General features: G+C 47.3%; 2 protein-coding genes and 1 non-coding gene across 11 annotated transcripts; 1 reads left to right on the top strand and 2 right to left on the bottom strand.

The window, feature by feature from the left end:
- The first annotated feature begins 616 nt into the window (after positions 1 to 616).
- LOC120690664 (YTH domain-containing protein ECT4-like) lies at positions 617 to 5,090 on the top strand. 4 transcript variants are annotated; one of them, XM_039973406.1, is made up of 9 exons: positions 617 to 1,007; positions 1,370 to 1,452; positions 1,565 to 1,682; positions 1,770 to 1,843; positions 2,247 to 2,792; positions 3,175 to 3,762; positions 3,856 to 4,068; positions 4,154 to 4,300; positions 4,413 to 5,090. In XM_039973406.1, exons 1-9 carry the CDS (start codon positions 896 to 898, stop codon positions 4,629 to 4,631), a joined length of 2,100 nt encoding a protein of 699 aa, XP_039829340.1. In that variant the 5' UTR covers positions 617 to 895; the 3' UTR covers positions 4,632 to 5,090. The 4 variants fall into 4 exon arrangements, with proteins under 4 accessions (XP_039829340.1, XP_039829337.1, XP_039829338.1 ...); XM_039973403.1 differs by having other exon boundaries at positions 625 to 1,007; positions 1,562 to 1,682; positions 3,172 to 3,762; XM_039973404.1 differs by having other exon boundaries at positions 625 to 1,007; positions 1,562 to 1,682.
- Positions 5,091 to 5,697: 607 nt separating this feature from the next.
- TRNAL-CAA lies at positions 5,698 to 5,781 on the bottom strand. The gene has a single exon. It is a non-coding gene; the product is annotated as a tRNA-Leu (tRNA).
- A 5,186-nt stretch (positions 5,782 to 10,967) lies between these two features.
- LOC120690666 lies at positions 10,968 to 14,856 on the bottom strand. Of its 6 annotated transcripts, none has more exons than XR_005681859.1 (5): positions 13,925 to 14,851; positions 13,491 to 13,591; positions 11,882 to 12,760; positions 11,642 to 11,794; positions 11,049 to 11,562 (listed from the first exon to the last, which is right to left on the bottom strand). XR_005681859.1 is itself a non-coding variant. In XM_039973407.1 (2 exons), exons 1-2 carry the CDS (start codon positions 12,122 to 12,124, stop codon positions 11,429 to 11,431), a joined length of 609 nt encoding a protein of 202 aa, XP_039829341.1. In that variant the 5' UTR covers positions 12,125 to 12,271; the 3' UTR covers positions 10,968 to 11,428. The 6 variants fall into 6 exon arrangements, 1 of the variants encoding a protein (XP_039829341.1); XR_005681861.1 differs by having other exon boundaries at positions 11,882 to 12,411; positions 13,925 to 14,850; XR_005681862.1 differs by having other exon boundaries at positions 11,882 to 12,411; positions 14,257 to 14,297.
- Positions 14,857 to 16,068: the final 1,212 nt, after the last annotated feature.

The raw sequence follows: 16,068 nt of genomic DNA on the forward strand, positions 1-16,068 counted from the left end.
GTGAACTGTTTGTGTATCTGGACTGGACTGGCCGGAAATGCTAAAGGTAGGCAGTCGGGCTGGCTGGTGCCGAGCCGGTTTGGACTTTGGAGCCACGCGTGGCTGTTACCCAAACCCATCTCACCAAAACTAGCTACGAACACGTACACTAAACGGGATTTTTTGTTCTCGAAAATCAGGAAAGCAAGCCTGTTTGCCTGAAGGCGAACACCATAATAAGGCGCAAAGTTGAGGCCGCCCAAGCGACCACTCCGACTCCGTCTTCTCCCAAACACCATAATAAGTCACTCCTCTCCAAACCCTCCGGGCTAAGAAAAGGATCTGAGCCGAACGCCAGCGATAGATCGATCCCGATTAACTAGTCCGGCCATCACTCGCCCAAACAAAACCAGAAAGGAAAAAAAAGGCAGTAGAGTACTTAAAAAACAATTGCAGGGAGCATGATAAAATAAAAAATAGTTTAGGAAAGAAAGAAACGGAGCGGCGCGGAGGGGAATCCAAAGCAGCCCGGGCGGGCGGGCGCGAGTGCGAGAGCCGTGCTCCTCCTGAATTCCCCTATCCCACGGCTGCGGCCTGGTGCTATATGACCTCCACACCCCACCCAAAACCTCCCCCTTTTACCCTTCACACCCCGTGTACCAGTAGTACCACCGCCCGCTACCGCTAGCCGCCGCGCTACTGCTCTGGGGGCGGCTCGCCTCCCTCCCCCACCCCCGCCCGCCGCCGCCGTCTCCTCCTCTCGCGCCCCCTCCCTCCCTACCCCGAGCTAGCTCGGAGCTACCTATCCCAGGGAGAGAGAGAGAGAGAGAGAGAGGGGAGAAGGGCCGGTCGGTCGGGGGCTCTCGGATCTCGTTGCTGCCTCCCCGTTGGTTGGGATCTCGCCCGTGCTCGCACCATGGCAGCCGTCGCGCCGCCCCCGGCCCCCGCGCCCGCCGCGCCGGCGCCGACTGCCGCCGCCGCCGGCGCCGCTCCGGCCCCGGCTCCTGCCGCCGTCCCTGTCGCGGATCGTATCCTTTTTGTGCTGTTTTTTTTGCTTGCGTAGAAGGTTTTGCCGCCGGGAGGGTTTGGATGCCTTGGTTGGGTCGTGCGTGCTTTGCTGTGGCGGCTGCGCCGGCGCCGCCCGGCCGGCCGACACCGTGTCCGGTGCCCTTGTCTGTCCTTGCCGGCTCGTTCGCCTGGCTTGTACAGATCGACGTGTTTTTACTGTCCTTATCCTTTGACCTTTTGGTGCAAGCTACAGGAGCAAAATATATAGACTTGTTTCGTGATTGGTTTATTGCTACTGCTCGCTGGGATTTAGTAGCTTGCAAAGCTCTGGGACCTGAATACGCTGTTGTGACGCCTTAATTCGTCGATTTGCTGTGCGAAGAAACCACGGATCTGCTGCAGAAGCTGTCGCTGGATTCGCAGCCCAAGGCGGCGGATGCAACAGAGCCTGCCGGTACCAAGAAGGTAGAGATGAAACAGAAGCTCGTGGATTTTCATCATGTGTCTGTTCATGGTTTCCTTCAGGTGACCTGTGATTCTGATCCCCCCCGTTTGTCTGCGCTGTTCAATTCAGCAGGGTGCCGCAGCTAGCCAGCCGCTGAGCGTGTCGATCCCGCCGGAGCGGTCCATTACACCAGTGCTTCAAGACTTTATGGATCCCAACCTGTTCTATCTGCCAGCGTATTACTATGGAGGTGACTGAGGGATCGTGTAAGAATTCTTATGTTGGTTTGGGAGTTTCGTAATTTTCTGATTGAATTGTGCTGTCTTATGTCTTACAGGCTACGACAGTTCCATGAGCGAGTGGGATGATTATCCTAGATATCTAAATCCAGATGGAGTGGAGATTGCCCCAGTAAGTAATCCTATAAGATCTGATCCTTTAATGTGTCATCTGATGCTTCCCATGATTATTTGCATCCTGCGGCATATTCTTAATGTAGAAATGGTCCAATTGCTTGCTATTATTGTCTACTGATAGGTGGTAGCTGTACTGTCGACTCTATTGTTGGACATGTAGTAAGTGGAAAGCTATTCACCCTCTTTTTTGGGTATGGTTTGTGCTTTGGCTGGTTCTCTTTTCCTTGTGCTCTCTGCACTGTTACCTCATGTTGGAAAGGTTTTTATTGTCTGCCACTAACATCTTGTCACCAAAATTTTTCATCCTGTGTTTGAGTGTTTCTATGCTATTCTCATATTTGTGCTACTATTGGAAGCATCGTGAATAACCATTTCAATGGCTATTTGGAATTTCACAGGCAGTATATGGCGATATTTATGGGTATGGGTATGCTCCTTATGGTGCATACTCTCCTGCCAGTTCCCCAGTTCCAACAGTTGATGGCCAGATGTTTGGTGCGCAGCATTATCAGTATCCAACTGCATATTTTCAGCCTCCTACACCAGTTCCTTCTTCAACTCAAGGCGACCTCCAGTCTTCTGTCAATCCTGAAAAACCAGCAGCTAAAGCTGACCCTGCCAAGACTACTGCTAATGGTGTTCCTAATGGTACTGCTCACAGTAACAGTGGAACTGTACCCCTTGCGTCAAGCCACCAAAATTCATCACTGACGCCTGATGGAACTTATAGGGCACCCTTGCTAGGTGGAGTTCCTTCTGCTGGTTATCTGGACACAACATATGGGTTTGACAGCACAGGAGCACACTTTGCATGGTATGATGGCTCTGCTTATGCAAATGGACAGCAAATAACAACTACAACTAATCATATGCCATCCTCGACTTTCAATGGTAATGGTTCCTCAGCAAGAAATCAGACCAAGAGCTCCACGACTCAGCAGATGGTGAGTTCAGAAAAAATATAGTGATAATATTGTCACTAATACAAAGCTGTGCCATTTATGTGTTTTTTCTTCTGCTTATCCATATGTTTCCTGCTAGGCTAATTTAATCCATTGTTTCATAGCTTCAATAGGATAAATATCATTTTGTATTTCATGACACTTCTTAGTCTAACCAGATGGGAAGGATAATCCTCTGTAGAATTTCGTTTGCTTTAAATGATTCAAGGGTGTACTGTGCTTGTAAAACATAAGAAATATGTGCTTCCTGATTTTTTTACCCTTGGCCTTCTTACTTGAGTTAATTATGACGATCTGTGATCTATCTTTGAACATTCATTGACAGGCAGACTGATTCTGTTTCCTTTTTGTTGTCTTCAAGCAGGGTATGCAGAATCGAAGACCTACAACTACAGCAGGATCAGTGACGCCTACATATCCAAATAGGATATATCCTAGCTCTCGACCTTACACCCAGTATGGGAATTCAATAAAAACTGGTCTTCCTTATGGCAGTAATGGTTATGACTCCAGGATATATGGTCGATGGGGTCTTGGTATGGATAACAGGTACAGGCCTAGGGGCCGTGCTAATGGGTACTATGGTTATGGCAGTGAGAGCCAGGATGGAACAATTGAGTTGAACAGAGGTCCTAGATCTGGACGTTTCAAGAACCAGAAATTATATGGTCATACGGTTACTATTGCTGTGAAAGGGCAGAGCCTGCCTTCTGGTGAAAGCAAGAATGATAGTGCTGTACCTGATAGAGCACAGTTCAACAGAGATGACTTCCCTGTTGAATATGATGACGCAAAGTTCTTTGTCATTAAATCGTACAGTGAGGACGATATCCACAAGAGTATTAAATACAATGTGTGGGCAAGCACTACCAATGGAAACAAGAAGCTTGATGCTGCTTATCAAGAAGCTCAGTCAAAGGGCTCAGCGTGCCCTATATTCTTGTTTTTCTCGGTAAGGATGCTTCTTTTACCATTCAGTATTTCATCATGAATTCTTGAGTTAGTTTTCTTTGCCTGATGTATACCCTTCATGGTGAAACTTCAGGTGAATACAAGTGGCCAGTTTGTTGGTGTTGCTGAAATGACCGGTGCTGTTGATTTTGAGAAAACACTTGAGTACTGGCAGCAGGACAAGTGGAATGGTTCCTTCTCTGTTAAGTGGCACATTGTTAAGGATGTGCCCAACAATATTCTCAAGCACATCATCCTAGAGAACAATGAGAACAAGCCTGTCACGAATAGCCGTGACACACAAGAGGTAAGCATCGTCCTGGCTTAAGTTCACTGGCTTGCAAAAATGGTGGCATCTTACTCTTATTCTTTTTTTTTTGTTGGTCATTCAGATACATCTTGAACAAGGCCTTCAGATGCTCAAGATATTCAAGGAGCATGTTAGCAAGACTTCCATCCTGGATGACTTTGCCTTCTATGAGAGCCGCCAGAAGTTGATGCAGGATAAGAGGGCGAAGCAGCAGCAGATCCAAAAGCAGGTACGTTCAATCTAAAATACATGCTTATCCATCAGTTGGAGGCTTCAGCACCTTGCCTACTTCCTTATCCTGATTTTATAGAGTACTTCTGGGTTTTCTGTCAATCACTCAGGTCTGGGACAGCAGGGCTCCCATTTCTGTCACAACCGGTGAGCAACAGCAGGAAGTTGCTAATGGGAAGCCAAAGCCATCTGTACCAAACGGCGTCAACGTAGAGGTGAAGGCCCCCACAGAGAATGGTGCTGCTCCCGCTGTTTCCTACGCCGCAAAGGTGGCCCAAACAGCAACGGAGAAGCCCACTCTCGCCAATGGAGTTACCAAGACCGGCTAGCTTGATTGAATTACCGGTGTTCTGTAGCTAGCCGTGAAGATGGTTGAAGAAATCAACTGAAGGAAGTGTGCCCCCAAGGAACTGGTGATCTAGAAGGGCTACCTGTGGAACTGGAGGCATGGCCCTGAGAACCTTGTCTCGTCGCGCTACTGGAGAGAGCAGTTGGCTAGCAGTTAGTTTTTCCCTAGTTTCTCTTTTGCTGTATTTCTCGTTTCAGTTTGCTTAGCCCCGAGACTTCTTAATAGTACCATCAGAAGAAAGCCAGAGACTTGTGTGGCCGGACAGTGAATTGCAGAGGCCATCTATCTGGCTGGGTGCGTGTTGCGTCATCGGGTCTCGAGTATACCCTGTCGTCGTCGTCCTTGTTATAGAGTGGGTCTGGAAGAAAGTGGGTTAGATTGGAGTAGCTTTCCTTTGATGGCTTGATTATGGCATAATAAGTGTTGCTTTTCCGGTTCATCGTCTCATGATGGTGCTGAATTCGATTTCGGTGCTCCACTACCACTTGGGGGAAGGGGAGTTGTTGCAAGATGACGAAGCAAAGCGGCCATCTTTGCCGAAGCATGCTTTGCTCGCCTTGCTTCACTTTGGTGGTTTGAAGTTACCACCAATCCTGAGTCTATGACGGACTTGACGGTCGGTACTGGTGCAGCGTTTTAATCGTCAGTCTAACAGATTGCCTGCGTCCGGGAGGCTACTGATGATCAAAGCTCTGTCTGTTCCTGTGCGATGGAAGGGCTGGGCCTGGACGCCTGGTTGCTTCACCCGGTCAGAGACGATTTCACGCCGAATGTTTGAGCTGTATGGTGGGGTAGGCCCAACGCCATTGCCTTTGGCCACAGGAGATCAGGGCGGAGGAGGAGCGCACGGTGGCGCCTACCCGAGAGAAGTCAGGGGCCTCCACGTGTGCACAAATTCTATCATTGGATGGATTTGCGAAAGCTGGCATGCACGAAGTAATGAACGTTTACACGGAAGACAAAATAAAAAAAAAACGGTGGCGAGTCTAGTCTAAATTCCAAAGTAACAAAAGTTTCCAGGAGGCAAAAAGGAAATTATAAAATTATGTCAGAAGTGGGATTTGAACCCACGCCCTCGTTTGAGGACCAGAACTTGAGTCTGGCGCCTTAGACCACTCGGCCATCCTGACGATATTAAATTACATGATGATTTTATGTTTATTAACTACATAAAAATTTCCCAAACAAATCTTATCATGCATATCAGGTGGAGATCCATATCCTGTAAGATTGCGCACGTTCAGATCCATCCGGACTCTGAACTAGAAACCCTTCTGCACTTGTAAAAAAATCCGTGCACATCAGGTGTCGCTTCCCAATGATAATCACTCGAGTGATGGTTAGAAATTACGTTATTGGGCTCGCAGTGAACGCCTTGATCGCGCCTAAGCCCTGGAGGCCTAGCCCATTAACCAATTAGCCACGAATTCATCGCGCCTAAGCCCAGGAGGCCCACCCATTAGCCAGCGAGCACGCAGCAAGCGTGACAAGGATCCAGCCTAGCAAAATTTTGAAACCGCCAGTATAACTGTACGGCCGGGCCGCCTCGCCTCCCCCTCCCCCTCCTCCCTCACCACCACCACCGCGATTGCCTCCATTCCCCTCCACCCTCTCCCCTCCATCCCTCTCCTCGCCTCCGCCACCATTGCCCTCCAATCCCTCCCCTCGGCAGCCAACATGGCCCTGCCCGTAGTCCAGGTGCTCGACCTAAAGGACGTGGAAAGGATCGTGCGCCTCGACGTGCCCAGTCACGTCAACATTGTTGCGCCGAATCGGTGCGTGCTGCCGCAGCATTGGTGGTGCCGCTGGAGGCTAAGCTCAAGCGCGGCAAGGAGGAGGATGTGCTTGAGGAGGAGGACTCCGACTCCGACACCGATGAGCATGACTCCGCCAATGAGCATGACACCGATGACGATGATGAGGAGGGCGAGAAGGCCGACAATAGGCCGGAGGAGGAGGACTCCGACGGTGCGGACTCCAAATCCGACGCAGACGCCGAGCACGACTCCGCAACTGAAGATGAGGAGCACGGCTCCGCCAACGATGACGACGGCGATGAGGAGGAGGATGAGGAGGCCGACAACAGGCGGGAGGAGGTAGGCCCGTCGATGGCCACAGGCCAGCTAGGTGACGGCACAGGCCCCCCTAAACGGAGGGGCCCAAGTAGTTGGGCCAAGGCGCAGTTGAGTCCTCTGCTCTGGCCGCACGATGGTAGGACTACGCGAGTGAATCAGTGAAATAGAATATGAACCTATCGCTGCTAGCTAGGGTTGGGCTGTGCGTGCATCCGCCGCCCGCGACGGCAACCTCGGTGGCCGCTAGGAGCCTGCCGGCTGCCGCCTACGCTGCCCGCTGGACGCTGGGCCCTAGGAGGACGGAGGACCAACCAACAATGGTGCCTGGAGTCTTTGGACACCACGCTCCACTCCACGCCAGGTTTGATGGTTTCTTTTTCAATCTTTTTATTGTTTTACCATTATCGTTTGATATATTTCTAAATAGTGTTTCAAATAATACGTACTCAAGTTGCATAATTGATTGCATGAACACATATATTAATTATATTGATATATTATTCTTATATATTTTAGGGCCTTATTTTGCATTTCGCCCAGGGGCCTCGAATTCCTGGAGACGGCCCTGGGAGGAGGACGACTCCGACGGTGCGGACTCCGACTCTGAGGACGACCCCAAGCACGACTCCGCCACTGGCGACAAGGAGCACGACTCCGCTAGACAACGAGGAGGAGAAGGACGAGGAGGCCGAGAACGGGCGGGAGGAGGAGGACTCCGAAGGCGTCGACTCCGACTCTGATGCCGACACCTAGGAGCACGACTCCGGGCACGGGAACGGTTGGATCGTCCCCAACATGAAGATACTGCTCCACATCGCTCAAATCGCCGATCTGCTGGACGAGTTGCTATTCGACATTGTTGAAATATGCAATGCATACTTCGAACATTCTAGAAGATTGTGAAAATCACAAGAAACTAACTTTACAATGCATAAGAATAAAATCATGCCAAAGTAAGAAGGTTCTAGAGGAGTTGAGAATAAGTATGAGTAATAGTTATCATGCTTCATGGTGAAGTGTAGAATTCTATAGAGGAAAGATATTTGTATGATAATAGAAAGATAGGAAAAACTCTAGAAATGTAGAAGAGTGTAGAAGGCGAACACATGTCAACACCATATGAAACATAGAGTCGTATAAATAGGCGTGTCCACCTCCCCCTTAATATACCATGGCATAAGAGATCTTAAGTAGAAGATGGTAAGGTTGTCATGTAGTGTAGTAATACCATGGTAGGATAGCCATATAAAGAGTGTAAGTGTCATCTCGTGTTGTATCAAATTAAGTTGTGAATAAATGTTTGAGTTCCCTTGTAAGTGTTAGTCTCTTAGTTTCTAATTACGTAGTGTATAAGTTGTCATCTATCGTAAGATGACTCTGCCACCTGGAATCACAAAGGGTTTAGGCTTCATTGTAGTAAGGCTCTGCCTCCCGGAAGCCAGCTTCATCTGTTGCTAGGCTCTGCTACCTGGAAGCGAGAAAGCGGCTCTACCTTATACACTAAGTAGCTAGAAATTGAAAAAGCTAACCGACTCTAGAGTGAGTTGGTGTATCTTAGCTGTATGTCTCTGTATAGTGTGTATTAGGGCCACACCTCGGTTCCCAACAGAGGTTTTGGCCAAACTCAAGACGCCCCCCCCCCACAAAAATGACAACTCTTTGCCGCCTCCTCATCATCAACAAGGACATGCGCCGCTGCGGGAAGGTCATGCCGGGGGAGGTGGGTGAACACTCCTTGAGGCTTGGGAACAAGATGAAGAAGTTAGCCTCACATGCCTTCAAAGAGCGAGCCAAGCAGAGCAAGGACAGCAACGAAGAAGGAAGACGGTCGCGGTGGTCATGAAGCACGCCAAGCGGAGGAAGACCAACATGGTGGGAGGCGAGGCCTGCAAGCCACGGAGGAGGACCCACAATTTTTACTTTTTAGCTCTTTTTGTAAAAGATTCTCACATTTAGGTCCTTTTTAAAACGATTTGCGATTTTGGATCCGAGGGTCGGCGCCACAAATCGTGGCGCCAAGGTATTTACCACCAGACTGAGGTGGCGCCGACGTGGCACCTACCTCGACATCATATCTCATGGCGCTGAGCTCGGCGCCACCAGTTATGGCGCGAAGGTGGCTGCTGCCTCTGCACGTTGGAAAGTCACGCACTGCCTTGTCAGAGTGTCTGTCGTGCGCTGCTCTACAGCAAAGGCAAAACCTCGTCCATCATTACCGGCTCTTGTGTCCGCAGTCCTCACAATCGCCTATGCTGCATGTCCTTCAGGCCTATCCAATCCAAAAGCACTGTTCACCCACATGTCTTTGCCTCTCGAGCCCCAAGGCATAACTTATGAATAGAATATTAATACATAAGAGGTTCAGCTGTTCAGACTTTACAGCGACTCCTCGTTCTTAAAACAAAAACAATTCTTATTATCCTTTCCTTTTCAAATAATCTCAGACTATAGATTTTTCCCCTAGCAAATGTCCCAGGGCATGTGTTTTATTAAAAAGTTCTCAGACTATGGATGGGTCCCATAAAACATGAGCAGTATGAATTCATTTACAAGGTTGCTAGTCTAGTAAAATTAATATACATGAACTTATGCATCCATTTGTCGTTTACTATCCCCCTTGCTGAACACTGTAATTGGGAAAATTCAACATCATCTATCCAAATCCAATTGACAATTCTAACATCCAAACCCCTTTCCATAAAAAATGGAGTACCCCATTCTGAAAGCTCCCACACAAGGTGGGGGTCTGGGAAGGGAATTCCTTTTCAGACAAGAAACAAATGTGCTACACAACACAAAGACCGGAAATAATCAGCCATGGGCTTAATGCACAAGAGCATCGAGCTTGTTGCCTAGTCTACAGATGATCTTTTGAATGACTTTGTGTGATAAAGAACTCATGAATTAAGAGCTACCCATTCTGACTTTACGGTGTGCATGTGGGTGAACTTTGCCTTGGGATTGGACAGGCCCTTGGGAGTTGGAAGAACATGCAGCACAGGCGAACATACCAGTCAGCTGGTCGAATAAGCATGCATGGCTGCACGGGCTCGCCAAACGTTGAGGTCTTGAGGGGTCGTCAGAGGTAGGGCTAGGGCCCTGTAGATAGCCCCTGCTAGTAGCCCGGCAGCCTGCACGGCGTGTCGGGTGACGAGGGTTGGTCTTGGTTTCATTCTAGATTCTAAAACACGCCTCCCGGAAAGGAAATCTCGCATGCATAGAATACTAAACAAAATCTATTTACAAAATCTCTTCGGGATGGATGTAATTTTTCGCGACGAATCTAATGACGGTAATTAATTGATGATTGGCTACAGTGATGCTGCAATAACCATCATCTAATCACACGGTCAAAGGCCTCATTAGATTCTTCAGGATTCCTAGCGCAAGGTTTCCGGAATTGGTTTTGCAAATTGTCTTTATTTGACACCCCTAATTAGCGGTCAAAGTTCATTCTAATCTATTCTAGAAAGAACCAAACAAGGCCAAGGAACCCGTCTCCTTGGCGACTGTGACGCGTATACTATTCCTCCCGGTTCGTCTCCTTCTGGCTCGCGTGCCAAACAGTCGGTAGGCACCTCGGCGCCATAGCTGGTGGCGCCGAGCTTAGCGCCATGAGCTATGGCGCCAAGCTTAGCGCCATGAGCTATGGCGCCGAGGTAGGTGCCACGTCGGCGCCACCTCAGTCTGATGATAAATATCTTAGTGCCATAACTCGGCGCCACAATCTGTGGCGCCGACCCATATGGTCCAAAAACGCAAATCGTTTTTTTAACTAAATGTGAGAATCTCTTACAAAAAGAGTTAAAAAGTAAAAAATATGGGAGGAGGACCCGCATGGCGGGAGGCGAGGCCGGCGAGCCGTGCAAGACAAGAAGAGCAAGTGGGTCGCTACCCTCCTCAACAGACTGATCGAGTACGTGGAGTATTTGCATGAGGGGTGCCGGAGTAGCTGACAAGCATGTGCTTACTTCTGTGAAGATGAAGGCAAGCCTGTGATTACTTCTGTGAACATGGGTAGATGGAGGTTGTTCAATCATTTGCATCTATCGGTTTCTTGATTGGTTGGTTGTGAGTATACTTCTGTGAAGATGGGGTAGATAGAGGTTGTTCAAGCATTTGCATCGATTTCTGGATTGCTTTCGGTTCCTGGATTGCTTTGTCTCTAGGTCTGTCCAAATAAAATGCAATTCCTCTGATCTGTGATAGCTCGAAGATATGCACAATGGACAGCTTTATAGTTTTAAAATAGCCTAGCAAAGTTCCACTATTTTGATAACGTGAGTACATATCCTAGTAACCCAACCCCATGCCAAAATTCATGTCTGAGCCAATCACGCAGCAACACAAGTAAACCACATAGGTGATCAAGTACACTGCACAATGGAGTTTTTTTTTGAGTGGATGTACATTGGACACTTACGATAACTGAAATAATGCTAAACCTGGCTTCTAAAGTTCAAGAGCATGGCATCGGCGACAAGGATCAACAACACGTAGGTTCACCATGGAGGGAACTTTAGGCTCAATGTATGTCCTGATAGCCAAGAGTGCTCGTTGAGCTTCCATGAGAACATCAACGGGAAATGAAGAGCACTTGCCAGTTTTGTGAAAAGGCACAGAACACATAAATGAACTCTGATGGGCCTGCAATGTAAGGCGTTCAAGTGACGCTATACTCTCAACAACATGGCATGTTAGCTCAATCAGCCTCCTTGCAGACGTGAATCCTAGGATCTTCACTCTCTTCACCTTGTGATGCTAGTGTCCTTGCATCTTCCTCAGGTTCGAGGGATCCGTGAAAATGGAGACATGCTCCATCTCTGTCTTTGATACCTAAGATGAAAAGGAAAAGTATAGTCATCGTTCCACTGTGATAGCTACTAAAATCACAGAAATATGAACAGAATCTTACATCCAAGATCAAATTCTCCAAGAAGGGACAAGCATCAAGAAATGAAACCAGCGAAAAATAATCATAGGCCGGAGAAAAGGTTATTGTGCTAAGAGCAATACTTAGCTTCTTGAGGTGGAGAAATTTGCTATGCAGCATTGGTATATTGGCCATCTGCATAAAGATGTCAGGTCAGTTATACTCCCAGGTATGACTGATGTAGTATCGTGATATGCAAATCGCTAGCGCAGTCAAGTATACCTCTCCACTCGAACGTATAGTAGCAATTTTAAGGTTTGGCATGCTGGACGGAAGTTCCACATGAGCATAATGAACTGCGCCTGAGAATATCATGTGTATGTTCTCCTTTTGCAGTGTTTCTCCAAGTGACAGTTGACGACAACATCCTCCGTAGAAGAAGGTGGATATATTTGGAGCTTTGATGTCTAACTCTTGCATCATATCACAACCAATAACCTCTAGGTACCTGAGCCGCTGCAGCATGTAAGGGATCTTCAAGCAAACTATCCCATCACAATACCTGATTTCCAACCGATTCAAAGCTAAAGAATTGCATAGAAAGCACCATAACGAATCCCCAGTAAAACAGACATCATGGAGCCGCACATCTGTCAAACTTTTTACCAAGCAAGTTCAGCTGTTGGACGCAATTAACGTGCAACCGGCAAGGTGGATATACCGGATTGAGTCTCCACTCCCATTAGACAAAAGTGAGCATGGGAAATTGTATTTTGTCTCCATTGGCAGCATAATTGCAAGTTCTTCAATTCCTGGTGTAACAGCAATCTGAAGTCAACTGTCGAGATAACAAGAACCCTTGGCATTGCAATATTCAATCATGTGGATCTTAAGTTTCTTCACACCAATGCCCGAGTGATTTCTCAGAATGCGGTCAACTTTTTTAGAAAAATCTCTGGCAATTTCATCATTTTCAGATGCCTTTTTATTCATTCCTGATGCTGCACTGCTGAAAGTGAGGTTGGGATGGCATCTCCAGGAGCACAGAAAAGCACGAGAGGCACATGCAGCTCGGGCAACATCTCTCATTGGCAATAGGGAATGTATATGACGCAAGATATCATGCTTGCAAAAGCGTGGAAGAGGAGCTCAGCATCAGAACTGCACAGGCAAACGGCAGCTTACAAAACACTCCCAGTTGGCAGACATGATTATAGATACTACAAAATCTTAAAAAATGTGTTGCTGCGCAAATCAGGGATGTGCTCAACAATACTAGTTTCTTTGCATTTGTGTCAACTACAATGGATAGGATGATATTTTACTGTACAATAGTGTGCTATCTGAAAGAACAAGCACTTCTGGACAGGATACCAATAGTGAATCATATTTAAACAGGAGGTCCATATCAACTTTGACTGCTACAGTGTAAGAAACGTGACATAAACCTTATTAACTGAAGTTGATAGTCAATTGAACAGGTCAGATAAAAGAATGCCATCATACAAGGCTATGCAGGTTAAAGTTACAATGTTATTGCCTGTAACGGTCTAGTGAAGATAACATGGCGCAGTTGTTAAAACTTCAAGAAAATGGAACTTAATGGTACCACAAAGACATGAGTGACTAACCTTGAAAGCAATCATCTTCTATTGTAAATTACAAGGAACTTATAGATTGTATAAAGAATAACGGAAAGTGCTTGTCCTCGATGGCAACTTATGAGGCTCATTTGGAGGCCAGAAGATGGTTCCAACATTATTATACTTAGGAGCAAACACTATCTGTTCTTGAAAGTTAATTATGCATGGTTGGAGAAAAGGCCTTTAGGAGTCGTCGTGACTCGTGACACATTTTACTTGCACTAAGGCTGCAAATTTTCATGACATACCTCCGGAAGGTTTGGCGTTTGTATCTCACCACCACCATGAGAATCATCATCTTGCTGGCAGGGCGGGGCCCTCTTTTTAGTCCGTGAAGCAATTAATCCACCTGGAGCACACAGCATACATGGTTATGAACAGTTCAGACATTTGAGGCACAAAGCAGCAACTAACAGGCACCACACTAACACACAGGGAGGAATCCATTTGTTCTCGTGTCCAAATTTAGTGCAAGCAACAACACGTCAACACCTATAACTCAAAAAACTGAGCGTGCAGTGTTTTTTTTTCTAGGGCATAACAGCCTCCCCTCAAGTTTAATCAATCTAGTGGAAGCCAAAGCCAAACTAGAAATCCCCCTGCGAACATCGAAGCTACAGCCTACAAGGAGGTGATGGGTGGAGAACCCTAGCCGTGAGAGGGGGGGAGGCGTCGTTGTTACTGGTGGCTTGAGCTCGCCGACGCCGGCGGCCCGGCTGCCGCTCCATAGACGAAACGAGACGAAGGCGGCAAACGCAGTAGTATATTATCTCTCCTTCCCTCCCTCCTGTGGAAGTGGAATCAATCTACTTCTCTCTGCTGCCTGCCTGGAATCCCCTCCAGCCTCCGGCCTCTTACTAATTTGCACTGAGATTTGGGAACCCAACAAGAGTTTGATTCAGTAAGGACTTGGGAGGCGAATTCCAAATCCAATCCCGCGGGGCGCCATCCCCTACTGAATTTTTCGTTTGGAATTAGAAGGAACGACGAGAAATTTTGATATTTAGGACTCACTTCCCAGGCCTCACGTATTTAGGGATTAAGTTCGCATGACTTTCAAAACGAGGGACTCCGGCTGCGAAGTGTTTTAAAACATGGGATTATCACCTTTTTTAATTTTTTTATTTTCTTTAATCTTTTCCCTCTCCCAGGCACATGAATGGACGGTTTTGCCCTTCTGGCTTTCTTCATCCCGGGAGACTGGTGGTTGCGGCCGCGTCCCCCTCGCCGGCGAGCGGGGGCGCCGCCTCCGCGAGCGTGAGCGCGAGGAGGTCGGCGAGCTGCGCGAGCGGGGAAGAGGGCGCCGGACCCGGCAGCAGGCCCCGGAGGCGCGCGGCCAGCGCTGCGTCGAAGCAGGCCGCCTTGGCCGTCAGCAGCAGCTGCTGCTTCCGCTGGCTGCTGGCCTTGGGCGGCGCGGCGTCCGAGTGGTGGTGGTTGGGCGGGAGGAGCGAGCTGCACTTCTGGGTGAGGAACATCTGGGCTGCTAAAGCAAAGATGTTGGGGATCGGCGGCGGCGCTGGATCAGGCTAGCTGCGGAGGTGGGGCTGGAGGCGGGGGAGGGGAGGATATAGCCCGCGGCGAACGGTGGCGGCGGGGCGACCTGGGGACGGGAGAGGAGAGCGAACGGAAGAAAGGAGCGCTACAGGTTCGATCCGACCCAGTCTCACGGGATGAACCAGAAGGGCAAAACCGTCCATTCATGTGCCTAGGAGAGGGGAAAAAATTAAAGAAAATAAAAAAAACTCAAAAAAGTGATAATTCCATGTTTTGAAACACTTCGCAGTCGGAGTCCCTCATTTTGAAAGGCCTGCAAATTTGATCCCTAAAACGTGAGGACTGCAAAGTGAGTCTTAAATATCAAAATTTCTACGACGAAGAGTCTAACAGAGGGAAGGCGAGGAAGAATTCGCGTCGGGGCCACCATTCCGCACACCACCGGTGCACGGCTGCACGCCATGGCCCAGGAGGCGACGACGAAAGGGCCCAGCCCAGGCATACTGGGCTTCGACAGTAGACATGTCAATATATCACAGTATATGTAATACTCTCTTCTTCCAAAAAAAATCTAAGATTCGAAATTTACCCTAAAAATATGTCCTATTTAATATATGCATGCGCATGTAAAAATCAATTAATACCAAATCGAAAAAAGTATACTCCCTCCGTCCCAAAATAAATGCAATTCTTTGTTCAAAATTTGTCTCACAAAGAATGCAACTTTGACCTAGCAACCACAAAAGACAAGAGTCTCCGAAAACTTCTCGTACAAAAGACAAACCAATGTCTAGATTTTTCTTAAAAAAAACAAGAGCCATTTTAGTAATTTGCACCTAGCATTGGTTTACGTGTTCAATCTTAGAATTGTATTTATTTTGGGACGGAGGGAGTACATTACTCCTCTAAACTATAGCCAAAGTTTGAATAACCCCATAAAGTACTGTTTGTTTTATTTTACACCCCAAGCTATACCCTTTGGCTCAAATTACCTCTTAGTTCAATTTTTCTTTTTCATTTCTCCATGCATAGGTGGAGTTTCAAGCTGAAAGTTTAGAAAATGATAGTACACGTCATAACACATCTTAGAAAAATACATCATAAAATTTCATCATTATTTTAGATTAGAATATTTAATAATTAATTAATTATTGGAGTACAAAACTATATGAAAAACAATGATAAAAAATTATAATAATTTTTTTAAAAAATACATTGTGATGTCTACTACTCCCCTACAAAATTTAAAATTAAAATTCAACATGTGTATGGAGAGAAAAAAGACAAATTATATATGGAGGTAAAATGGAATAAATTGTATAGTTTAGGAGA

This window comes from Panicum virgatum, chromosome 9N (genome assembly GCF_016808335.1).
Source record: "Panicum virgatum strain AP13 chromosome 9N, P.virgatum_v5, whole genome shotgun sequence".
Taxonomy (NCBI): Eukaryota; Viridiplantae; Streptophyta; class Magnoliopsida; order Poales; family Poaceae; genus Panicum; species Panicum virgatum.